Source organism: Colobus angolensis, unplaced genomic scaffold (assembly GCF_000951035.1).
Source record: "Colobus angolensis palliatus isolate OR3802 unplaced genomic scaffold, Cang.pa_1.0 Scaffold48, whole genome shotgun sequence".
NCBI classification, from domain to species: domain Eukaryota; kingdom Metazoa; phylum Chordata; class Mammalia; order Primates; family Cercopithecidae; genus Colobus; species Colobus angolensis.
Genome location: NW_012118265.1, coordinates 14,159,181 through 14,172,365, shown reverse-complemented (window position 1 = coordinate 14,172,365; position 13,185 = coordinate 14,159,181). Strand labels below are relative to the sequence as shown.

General features: G+C 36.2%; 1 protein-coding gene and 1 pseudogene across 2 annotated transcripts in view; both read right to left on the bottom strand.

The window, feature by feature from the left end:
* Positions 1 to 906: 906 nt before the first annotated feature.
* Positions 907 to 2,654, bottom strand: LOC105524015 (annotated as a pseudogene).
* The window catches only part of SMC4 (structural maintenance of chromosomes 4), a 36,761-nt gene continuing 25,746 nt past the window's right edge, over positions 2,171 to 13,185 (bottom strand). For both annotated transcript variants that reach the window (XM_011959062.1, XM_011959063.1), the window contains exons 17-24: positions 12,059 to 12,185; positions 8,086 to 8,275; positions 6,216 to 6,360; positions 5,754 to 5,927; positions 5,146 to 5,328; positions 4,499 to 4,731; positions 3,855 to 4,038; positions 2,171 to 3,422 (exon numbers count right to left, since the gene is read on the bottom strand). In XM_011959062.1, coding sequence (XP_011814452.1) covers positions 3,270 to 3,422; positions 3,855 to 4,038; positions 4,499 to 4,731; positions 5,146 to 5,328; positions 5,754 to 5,927; positions 6,216 to 6,360; positions 8,086 to 8,275; positions 12,059 to 12,185 — 1,389 coding nt within the window. In that variant the 3' untranslated portion in view covers positions 2,171 to 3,269. The remainder of the gene's footprint in view (positions 3,423 to 3,854; positions 4,039 to 4,498; positions 4,732 to 5,145; positions 5,329 to 5,753; positions 5,928 to 6,215; positions 6,361 to 8,085; positions 8,276 to 12,058; positions 12,186 to 13,185) is intronic.

Sequence of the window (13,185 nt, the reverse complement as noted above, 5' to 3'; positions counted from 1 at the left end):
TTAATAAGGGTTTATAATCTATAAGAATAGCTAAAAACATAAGTATATATACCATTTTAGATTTGACATTATTTTGTATCTTGCTAGTTTTTAGGAAAACTTCATTTTGTTAAGTATGCATAAATATAGTTGAATATATGAGTAACTGGTTCTTATACTGCTGTTTTGTATTTTTACCAGCAGGAAGATTTCCAAAAGTAAATGTATATAAATCTTGAAATATTTCTAAGTTTTATGTATAATAAAATACATATTTTAATAAACGCCTTTTGATATTTTATTTGCACTGTCTTAATGAGACTTCCAAACTCAGGAATGGTAGCTATGGGATTTTCACATGGGTTCTGGGTACTTCTATTCTTTGAAACTTAGTACTGCAGGCTGGATGCGGTGGCTCACGCCTGTAGTCCAGCACTTTGGGAGGCGGAGGCAGGCAGATCACTTGAGGCCAGGAGTTTGAGACCAGCTTGGCCAACATGGCAAAACCCCATCTCTACCCAGAATACAAAAATTAGCTGGGCACTGTGGTGTGCACCTGTAGTCCCAGCTACTCGTGGCTGAGGCACTTGAATCGCCTGAACCCATGAGACGGGGTTGCAGTGAACCAAGATCTTGCCACAGCACTCCACCCTGGGTGATGGAGTGAAACTCAAAAAATCTGAGCTCTACTGCATTGGTTATTAAAACAATAAAGTATTAAATTCTATTCTCCCACCAAATGAAAACACTTGAGATTATCATTATAGCATTTTAAACTTACTTTTCCCTTATTTTTTTTTTTTTTACATTTATTGAAAAAATTTTTAGAAAATGGCAGTTAATAAAAGGCACAAACAAATCAACAGGGACATACTAGTGGAAAACACAGTATAAAACTAAAATGCCATTGGCTTCTTTAACTGGTTAAAAGCACAAAATGTAACAGGCAGAAAATCTGTTTCAAACAAATTGAAAAGCTATGTGTTTTTTAAATTCTCCCCAAATCAGATACATACACACCCACAATGTGTGAAGGAAAGCTGTCATACACAAGAAGTTATATCCTGAATTCTTCAAGGAAACACATATTGAAATAGGAATTAACAGTCAGCAACAGATTAATAATTAAAATTGAGTCTTAAAATGCTACATGGCCCACCCAAAGCTATACTATATAAAGTACTGCTAGGTACAAAAGAAAATGTACAGCTTTTAGCAAAACTGCTTTCTCAGAAAAGCAAATTAAAATAATGCAATCAGCAGATCAAGGAGACTATAGCTAGACATCAGAGCTACAACTTCTGTGTCAGAAAATCCTATTTATCCAGAATAGACTAAAATTTCAGGACAAAACAGGGACTTAACATTTCTTACTTTACCCAGTTTAAGTTCTTTTTATCTCCCCCACCCCCCAAGCCAGTAATCCAGCAAGATCCAGCAGAAAGAGGGCTACTTTTAGAATTCGCTATTTTACTTTTCTTTGTATGGCGAGACTGTCATGGAGCCTGGATATTTCAGGCTCATACGCATCCAGGACCAGTGTCCCACTGTGGTCAAAAAACTTAGCAATGGACTTAGTGAACTCGGCTTCCCGCTGCTGCTTTGTTCTCCCACTGATGAAGGTCGGCTTCAAGGTGTATTTGTCATCAAACCTTTTAAGACGAGGAAAGCTGCCAAATATCATCAGGGTCCATTCCTATAGGATCTTTCCTGTGGGCCACGAGAAGGATGCTCTTCTCCTTATATGGGGTATAAATGGTCAGAATCCCCATCATCACAAAATAGGATATGATGCACAAAGCCAAGACGGGTTTGGACTCTGGAAAGGGATGCATACAATCCCAAATCAAAGCCAGTATGGCAAAGAAACAGATTGTACAGATGGTGAGGCGACCATCAATTAGACCAAAATTCTCCACATATTTCTATTTTTCCAGAAGTACTTTTTTGGCAGAATCATCCAAAGAGTTTTTCACAGCTGATCCATACCACTTGTCAATTTTCATAGGCTTATCATCTATCTTCCACTTACCCAACAAGCCGCTACGGCCCCTGCCAGCCCCACTATTGCCTCCGAGACCACTGCTTCTCCCGCCCTGTGCAGCTCCGCCGCCATTTTGTCCACCTCTGCGTCTCCCCCTTATATATTCTTGATTTCGAACAAGTTACCATACTTGAATTTCAGATCTTGCTTTATTTAAAAGTCCATGCTAATAATGCGTTTACATTTTTACAGTTACATTATGATACAAACTGTTGGATTTTTAAAATATCTAAAACAATAGCCCACTGAAGAAAAATTAACTCTTGATTCCTTAGGATAAATACCCAGAAATTTAATAGCTAGGGCAGACTTCTAATTCAATATCGAAATTCCTTCCAAAAACCAAGTGGTTGCCAACTTATGTCCAGTAGCATTAAACATTCTTGAACCAATAGTATAAAAATACCCTGACAATTTTATAGGCAAACATTACTCAAGATATCTTAGTAACCATTTATTACTAAAGTAACCCCCAAATACAGATGCTCCTCAACAGTGGGGCTACATCCTGGTAAACCTATCAAGTTGAAACTACCAAGTTGAAATGCATTTAGTACCCTGATAAATGTATCATAAAGTTGAAAATTTGTAAATGGAACCAGTGTAAGTCAGGGGCCATCTTCATACTCATGAAGCAACTACGGTGGGATATTTTTCAACTTAGAAGATAGCCTAGGCTTGTTGAGACACTGTCTTAATTTACTGGCTCTCTTGTAATTAAGTCATAAATGGTCAAACATCAAATTCTAAAAAAGCATATATTTAAATTCTCATCACTATAATTCAGAATGACTGGTTTACAAAAATATGTTCCTAGTATTTGGTTAATAACTGTGGTGATTATCTAAACTGGCAAGCTAAGTGGAATGCCTTAAAGAATCTATCCAAGATTAGTTGGCAGACGTTTCCAGTATAGGTAAATCAAAGGCCCACGAAGGTATGCTGAGCCTTGATAGCACAACCTAGTTCAGGACTTTGCCTCAACTAACATACTTTTTACTTTGGCAAGTTACCTGACCCTCCAGGTATCTAATTTTTCTCGATAGTATGCTACTTACAAGATTGTCATATTTTTGTAATCTAGAAGCAATTATAGAGAATATTTTATTAGACTTAACTGCATAAAATAGAAACCAGTTTCATGATCTAGTTTAAGCAGTATTTTATACAACTCATAATCCTTTACAAATAGAAAAAAATCAGTAATACACTGAATCAACTTGAAGAATCTTCAGTATAAACAAGTTCAACAAAGTCCCTTAGATGCAATTTCTTTTGGATTTACAGCAACACTTTTTGTTATGTTGTATGTCTTGTAAATTCCAATAAGTCTATCCGAAATCTCAAACATATTATTTCGAAGAGAAATTATTATGAACTGTGCATTTTTTGTTTGTTCCTAAAGAGAAAGAAAGAAAAGTCAAACATTAAGTAATAACAGGTAAATCACACAAACATGTAACCTCAAATATTTTTTGGACAATAAACATTGCATGGATAACATGTAAAGGAATGATGGCAGGAATAATTCATAACAGTATTTCAGTGTGAAAGGAATTTGGTTATTTTGACTTCTAATGGAAAAGATCTAGGAAGATGACCTAGGATTCTAGCTGTGATTCTGCTAATTTGCATTTTTAAATTTATATTTTATTCCTCCAAAATGGAAGTATTTGGTTCAAATAAAAAATAATTTGGTCTCCACTGATACCAGAGGAGATGGAGTTAGACAAGAAAGAAAAAGCTCAATAGTAAGAAATGAATAATTCCACATGCAGTGTTTAGGATACCCCTAAGTTTCTGGAATGAAAATCCCGAAATGATTACTTACATATATATAAAATGCAACAATGGACACATTTTTAAAATCAAGGGCTGCATCAATCTCATCCATGAAGTAAAGGGGAGTGGGCTTGTAGTGGTGAAGAGCAAATACTAAAGCCAATGAACTAAGTGTTTTCTCTCCTCCTGAAAGGTTGAAGATCTTTTTCCAACTTTTCTTAGGTGGTCGAACACTGGTGATTAAGAAAATCATAGTCAAATTACTTGTAAAGCTAAAGTTAAGACGTTGTGATTTGTTTTCCGTAATTGACTTCTACTGTCTTTCTCTTAGGAATCCGTAATTTACTTTTCACAAATATGAACTCTTCTGTTATTTTATAAAAACGTTATTGGAAGTTGAATACATAGAAACACCTACCAAAATTTTAAGATTTAAAGAGCAAGCTAAGTATTATACTTCTTGCTATTCTTTCTCCTTAACAAATACAGTTTCTCATTCCTGATGTTAAAAATGCCTTGAAAATGTAAGAAAAGATGAACTAGACAAATATTTTGTAAATACTGGCAGGCTGCCCCTGTAAACTGCAAGCATAAATAGCATATAAGCAAATTAATATCTACTAGTAAATTGAGTTTGGAGAGTATGCAGAAAAAGGTTAACAGTGGTATTATAAACTCAGCATAATTACACACCTGAACATGATTCCTTCAGAGAAAGGATCCAAGCTGTCTACAAGCTCCAGTTCAGCGTCCCCTCCCAAAGTAAGCATTTGGTAATTTTCCTTTAATTTATTTGTTATTATATAAAAACCGGCCATAAATTCATTAAGCCTTTGTTTCCGAAGATCTTCATATGCCTGTCTAAAATTGTCTCTTTCATAAGTAATTTTGTCCAATTCTGCTACCCGTTGCAAATACAATTCTTCCTGTGAAAAGATTATGATAGGAAAAATCTATTCAGATAAATTTGATATAATTAGCACTGTTAATTATTATTATTTTGTTTTGAGACGTAGTCTCGCCCTGACGCCCCGGCTGGACTGGAGTTCAATGACGTGATCTTGGCTCACTGCAACCTCCGCCTCCCAGGTTCAAGCGATTCTCCTGACTCAGCCTCCCAAGTAGCTGGGATTACAGGCACGTGCCACCACGCCCCGCTACTTTTTTGTATCTTTAACAGAGATGGGGTTTCACTATGTTGGCCTCGCTGGTCTCAAACTCCTGATCTCGTGATCCACCCTGCCTGGCCGACAGCATTAATTATACAAAACTAAAGGTCAGAATTTAGGCTAAGGACTAAAAAGAATTTCAACTAGTATACACAAACAGTTCCTTCATACCTTCTTTTTATACTCTGCAATGGCACCGAGGTTTGGTTTCATTTCATGACACCGGGCTTCCAAAAGTGCAATTTGATTTGTTATAGAATCTGGATTCTTGATTGCTTCAAGATCCTCTGGGCTTAGAACTGAAATCTCTTCAATAGGATTATCTTCTATAGGATGCAGTGATATTTTTGAAATCTACAAGTTCAATTTAGGGGAGAGTTAGAGAAGGCATAACATCACAATTCATTGTTTTAAAAAGATAGTATGACAAATTACACAGTTATGAAAACAGGAGTTGTGACTGATTTGTGTATCAATTATTTTTCAAAGGACTTCAAGAAAAATAGTTGTAACACTCAAAAGTGTTCATGTAATCTTTTCTTAAATGTCCAGATCAGCCTTAGGGTGAAAGGGTAGCTGTCTAATTCTAACCATTACTTAGACTTTTCTGTCTATAACAATATGTCCCCATAAACCTGAGACGTGATCACAGAATTAAAAATCACAATGTAGCTCACAAACACAATTTAAGAACCCCAACCCCCCAAAACAATCCTCCCCAAACCCACTTTTTTCATAAAGAATACGTTAAAAATTAAACTAAATGGTAACAATCTCACCTCTTTGTGCCAATATTTTATTTTAGAATTATGTTCAGCAATGTGACCATCTATTTGTTCAAGTTTCAACTTAATACTAAGTGCATCTTTTTGAAGAGCATGTTCATTTTCTTGAATAACTTTTAATTCTTGAAGAAGATTGCGATGTTCTTTCTGGATCTCTGGTAAGGATTCCTAAACACCGAAAAGAACTGCTAGATAGAATCTTTCCAAACAGAGCCATCATTTTCACATTACAAAGATGAAGGAATTACCAATCTCTCCTTGCCCCTTCCATTTAAAAATAATATAAGCATTTGAATTCACAAATTACAGTATTCTCTTATTGTACAATTACAAATTGATAGTTATAAAACTTAAAATCTATGAGTGCTTACTACATTCTAGGCATTGTCACATATCCAGCTCTTTAAATTGGTTCCAGTATCATCCCATCTCCTCTTAATAGAAAGCAACTCTTACCTCTGCAGCATTTGTATTCTTTACGACCTCTGCTGCTTTGTCCTCAAGACTTTTCAGCTCTGCTGTTAGGTCATCCACCTCTTTCTCAGTATCTTTTACTTCTTTCTCTGTACGCAAGACAGAGTCTTGTGCCTTTTGAAGGTTTCTAAAGAAGCAAAATGATGCATCAAAAATGCGGTAACGTGATTTGTTATTGTTTCTGAAAACCTACTAAAGAACTTTTAATGAGATTTAATGTGACATTTTTAGTATTCATAGATTTTTAAGTTTATGATTTTCTAAACCATCCTTAAATCGGTTTTTGTAGGTTTAAACAAACACTGTGGGATGAGTTGTATATTTTTAATTAAAAATATACAATATAAGCTGCTTCTATCATCTAACTTTAGATTGATGCAACACTGTCCATTAGATTATCAAATTGTCATTTTCTCGTCAGAGATTCTTAAATCTCTACACCCATGAAGTTGTACCTTCAAATACTTACCAGTTCAAGACAACGCAACAAGTACTTCCAAAAAAGCAAGGCACCACTTCTCCCTTATTACCTCCTTATCTCTGAGCAAAACACTCTGGATTAATTTAACCAGATAATCAATATGCAATCAATTTGTTAGAATTTTTTCTAAAAAAAGAAACGGCTATTTAAATTTCAATATTTTATATACATACCTAGCTTTATTTTAGACATACTTCAATAAATACTCTAAACAAATTAAGGCCGGGCACGGTGGCTCATGCCTGCAATCCCAGCACTTTGGGAGGCCGAGGCAGGCGGACCATGAGGTCAGGAGTACAGGACCAGCCTGACCAACATGGTGAAGCCCTGTCTCTACTAAAAATACAAACATTAGCTGGGCCTGGTAGCGTATACCTGTAATCCCAGCTACTTGGGCTTGGGAGGCTGAGGCAGGAGAATCGCTTGAACCTGGGAGGCGGAGGTTGCAGTGAGCCGAGATCATGCCACTGCACTCCAGTCTGGATGGCAGAGCGAAACTGTCTCATTCATTCATTCATACATACATACATACATACATAAATAAATAAATAAATAAATGATCTAGAAGTAGATACACTTTTTTTTGTAAGGACAATGAAATCTTTTAGGTATTTACAAATTCAAGGTGGCTGGGTGCAGTGGCTCATGCCCATAATCTCAGCACTTTGGGTGGCCAAGGCAAGAGGATTGCTTCAGCCTAGGAGTTCAAGACCTGCCTGGGAAACATGGCAAAACTCTGTCTCTACAAAAAAAATACAAAAATTAGCTGGGAAACATGGCAAAACTCTGTCTCTACAAAAAAATACAAAAATTAGCTGGGTGTCATGGCGCATTCCTGTAGTCCCAGCTACTCGGGAGGTTGAGTTGGGAGGATTGCCTGAGCCTGGGAGATTGAGGCTGCTGTGAGCCCTGACTGTGCCACTGCACTCCAACCTGGGCTACAGAGCAAGACTCTGTATCAAAAAATAAAAATATAAAATAAAATGTAAGTTACCAAGAGAATTTTGCTAAGTGATCCCATTTTTACCTCTTTTATTCTTTTAAGACCTATATCTATTTAAATTAAGGACCAACTACTCCCTCCCCGAGACCAGAGAAACAAAACTGATTTCTATGCCCTCACAACAACTGGGGGGTTCCAGTCTACCTGTACTTTCCTATGGCATACCTGTTTACCAGCCTCCTTAATTGGCCATAGGATAAATGTTCATTATAGGTTTTCCATCATGAAAGTCCTATTAGGTAATGTGTCAGACAGGTTCAATAAGTTAACAGTAAGACAAACATTTTATGGAACATTACATAGTAACCCCCTTTCCAATGTGAAGGTGGGGAAAGGGAAAACAGGTTAGGGTAACACGCATACTCTACCTGTCAGCAGTCTTGATTGCTACTTGGGCTTTAGTAATAGCAGAAGCACATTCATCTAATTGCTTATTTATTTTATCAAGTTTGTCTTGTTGGGCCTTGAGTTTATGATTATTGATTTCTACGATGATATTGTGTAAGCGTTTAACCTCAGCTTCTACTTTACCAGCTTTCTCAGCCACAGCATCATATTCTGAAATTAAAAAATAAAGAATCTAATTTGTGTTTCTATGTTAATGAACATCATTTGTTAGATGTACATTTCTTCAGTTGCTATGACTTAACATGAGGCATTAAAACAAATTTTAGGCATATGGGAAAAAGCACCTTAAAAAAATTATTTCCTGTATCAAAACAAATGGTGTTATAAAAATATACAAGGTTAAACACTCTAACTCAGCTGTACACACACCATTTCTTAATGGCTTCATGTTCTCGGCTTCTTTTAAAGTATCTTTACAACTTTTTCTTAGGGCATTTCCTTGACTACTGAATTCCTAATGATTTTTAGCCTTAGATACACACTATGTGCCTAACTCAATATTATCTTGCCCACAGTGAAGTAACTGTGGTTATTTTCTTCTACTAACATAACTTCGTAGTTCTCCACATTAAAACAAAGTGGAGGATATAAGATGAATTAGCATTTCTTCCCGTAGCAACGAAGAGTAAAAGTTAACATTTCCCACATTCCCCTGTAGCTAGGGTTTAGAGGTAATTTAGGTCAATTCAATCAAAAGTACTTGCATAATTTGGAAGGCATAAACAAATTGGACATGTTTCTTCTGGCAAGCAGTCACACAGAAGTCTGGATTTTCTATAATGAAGTTAGAGGTTCTGCTGTCCAGTCAATAGCTTTGTGAATATTAAGAGGCAGTGGCACTGACTTTGATGGTATGGATTATAGTAGGTACAATGTACTGCTACTGTTGGCAGTTGTAGTGGCATCTTCCAAATTTGAGAGATTGCTTTCCAAATGTGGAGGAGGTAGTAGCTTCTTTGATGGTTCTGTAGAGCAGCTCTGGAAATTATATTCTTGAAATGTTAAATCTAGAAACTCTCTTTAGACATCCCAGTGACTCTGTAAACACTGTATTACCCTGTCCCTCCCCCACCACACATATCCTATTTATCCTAGCCATACTGAATTCTGTTCTCCACACTTGAATCTGAATCACTATACAATACAGGAAGAATGAAAAGGTAGCAAAAAGATGGGAAATTCAAGCTATCAAGAATACAGAAAGGCAATAAAAAATGCTGAGATAACTGGTGGAGATTCCCATAAAGCTTCTGTGGGTGTATGGGTATTAGGCACACGAGGAGGGAAGTAGGATTTGCTGAGACAAAGATTGGACAGATATAATTACTGCTTCCTTCGTCTTTGCTCTCCTGTTAGGCAGATGTTGGAATTTCAAGAGCTCCCAAATCTCTTAACTTCCTGCTTCTTTATCTTTTTGTACTATGTTATCAGATAATTCTTTAGCCTGATCTTTTAGCCCATCTATTGAGTTTAATTCCAGTATCTATTTCTCAAATATCTGAAATTACCATTTGGCTCTAAAAAAAACAAAAACCCCCACTACTTTTTTTGGGCGGCTTATGGATGGCTCCTTACTTTCCTAAGAATATTAAACATATACATTTAAAAGTCCTACATATTGCTAACACTAGTAATTACTTCTTTCAGGTCTAAGTTACATTTGTTGACAGGATTAACTTGTTCATAGTAATAATGTTCTTTGTGGCTGAAATTCTAATAGGCTGCCTGTGTGCTTGGCTCACTTGTAGGGTAGAGTACCAGTTGCTGTGGGAGCCATCAGCACCACTCATGATGATTGGGGGATACCTCAGGCATGCAGTTGAGAAGGCTTCTATCCCTGAATCTCCTTTCAAAAAGAAATTCTACAGAGCACTTTCTTGTTTTCAAGTACCTGCACTGCATTTCTTAATACCTATAGCAGTATGTCTACTAGAATTAGAAAAGCTGTGGCACATATAGCCGACAATTCTGACATCACTATTCTATATTTAACTATTTATTTATTTATTTTTGAGACGAAGTCTCGCTCTATGGCTCAGGCTGGAGTGCAGTGGTGCAATCGCAGCTCACTGCAACCTCTACCTCCCAGGTTCAAGCCATTCTCCTGGTTCAGCTTGCCATGTACCTGGTATTATAAGCGTGTGCCACCACACCCTGCTTTTGTGTGTGTGTGTATTTTTAGAAGAGACAGGGTTTCACCATGTTGGCCAGGCTGGTCTCAAACTCCTGACCTCAAGTGATACGCCTGCCTCGGCCTCCCCAAGTGCTGGGATTACAGGTGTGAGCCGCCATGCGCAGTCCAATTTATCTTAAATATAAAATGTTTGCACAGATTTAGATGTAATGATTTACTGTAGCCTTTATTTAAAAATATGAATATGTTCAAGAGTTGAAAATAAAATATTTAATCTTAAAGATATGCTTGCACGAATGGGTCCTCCACATGATATTAACAGAGTCTCCTGATAATATACGGCATTTCTATGAGAGGAGATATACAGAGCTCCTAATAAAGTCAAGAATTTCTTTACAAATAAGTATGAAACACATACAGAGTCTTGCAGTCTCTCCATGAAAATGTTGCCATTAATAGCACAGATAAACATTCTGGCTTCTCAACTGACCGTTAGGTACCATCAGAGTCATTGTTGTGGGTGCTTGTAGGGAAAGTGCAGTGTGGTTGAAGGCCCCAGAGAATCTGGGTTCCTCCGTCCTTTATTCCAGCCACAATGGCTTGTGTTCCCAGCATACTCCTGCTTCAGCCTTTGTATTTGCTCCTTTATGCTCTTCTTGGAATGCTTTTCTCTCAAACATACACAGGTTAGCACTCACACTTTCTTTGGGCCTCCACTTAAATATGTGCCATCTTACATGTGTGCTCCCTGGAAAGAGACTTTATTTTTGTTTACTGCTCTATCAATAGAAGCTAAAACAAAGCCTGGTCACTAGCAGGTACTATTTAAGTGAGGGCCTGAATATTAGAAATGCAGATAGACACAGACACATACACAAATTAATATGAGTATAAATGAACATTTGATATGCATTGTGGAAATGTGTCAACATTTAAAAATCTTTTTCTTTGGGAAGAAAATCCCCTCATTTTTGGAGCAGTTCTGCTCCAACTCCACTCTCATTAGTTTTTTGGGATGGTTAATTGGTATTTGTCTTCCTTGGCTCACGAAGCAAACTAACAGGGATCTGTCTTAAGAATAAAAATGAAGCTTGCTGTGTTTGCTGGAGTCACTAGCTAAGATTGTGTAAACCTGGAACGGGACTGTGGCATAATTCACCATCCCTTCTCAGTAAGATGCACATCTATGTTTGATTGAAGCCAACATGGAAAGAGAAGCACAGCTGCTCAAGTGCGTGATCAGGGGATTTCAATTAAGGCTACAGAGCCAATTCTGCCTATGAATTCCTTTTCCTGCCTAAAGATTCTATTTTGGTAGAACATTTACACGTCTATATGTGCACAAGAAGTTATGAAAGAAAAAAATATACAACTATACATTGTTTTTCTTTGAGTGCATACCACTTATTCCTTGTGTTATTTGAGTGATTTAGTTTTTCTAAATCTATAACCACGATCTTGAAGGGGTTTTGGAATGATCAGGGCCAAAGTATACAAAGTATGACATTAAAAACATGGGCTCAAAAATCAGACTATATCACCTATTCCTATACCACCACGTACTGTGTGACCTTACGCAAATTATATATGTATACACACACACACACACACACACACACCACTGTGCCTCAGTTTCCTTATTTGTCAAATGAGACTTAACAGCACTTACTTTATAACAGCATAAAAGAGTGCAATGACTTGCATATACTTAGCTTCTATTATTATTCCACTGCTTCTTAAATATTGCAAGCTTTAAAAACCTGTTTCTGTTTTCAAAACAGGTCTATCTTTAAACATACCTGTTTTGAAAGCACTAACGTTTTCTTCTAGCAATTTCTGCTTTTCTTTGTCAGGGGCTGTAGCAAGTACATTGGCTTCAAGTTCCTTAACTTGGACATTCAAATATTCTTCTTGCTCTATTAAACGCTACAAAAAAGTTTTAACATTTAAGGTCAATATTTTAACATTTGCTGTAAACATTGTTAATTTTTAAAAAGGGCACTTAAAAATCTTCAAGAAAAAGATACACACTAATAGGAAAAGGGAAGACATGCGCCACTGATATAAAAAATGAAAATGGCCAACAAAAACAAAATGTGTAAGCTCATTATAAAGACAAGTTAAAATGCCACATTTCTGTTTACAAGATAGCAAACTTATTTAGACCACCCTAGTGTTCAAAGACTTGGAAAAATAATTATTTGAATATGCTGTTAGTAGTGCATAAATTACAACTTTTGAAAACAATCTGGCATTATGTAACAAATGCCTCAAACATTGTACACATATGGTCTACTACTTGTAATTTTTGAAATCTAAGGAAATAACTGAATCAATCAAGGTATACCTACAAGGATTTTTTTTTTTAACATAGCCGTGTACATAATACAAAAAAAAAATTGTCAATTATGGTATAAACAAAATGCTCTAAAGCAATTAAAAACAAAGTACATTTATACTGGCTTGAGAAGAAAACCATATTTTATTAAGTTAGTATGACATTAAAAAAACCATATGCACACTTTATATATACATATCTACCACATATATAAATACATTACATGCAAACGGTATTAAAGTTGAAAGAACATGCGTCAAAATTGAAGGTGATCATTTGGGTATTTTCTGAAAACTTAAAATAAAAAAAGAAGTGGGAGTGCATTGCTTTTTCATAATTAAAAAAAATTCCACTTTGAAAAGAATAAAAATAAAGGGCCATATAGTTGTTAAGGAAAGTAACGTTTCTATGGAGTACAAATGGAAAACAGGAATAGCTGTGGTTGGGGCAACATTGTGACAGGGCATTATCTATTAGTACTCAGTGAAACAAAATCATCAAGAGTTACATCTGCCTATAGATCCTCCCTCCTCCCTCCCTTATATATTTTATAAATTGTAAGCAAATAGCAAAATAGTTCTGATAAAT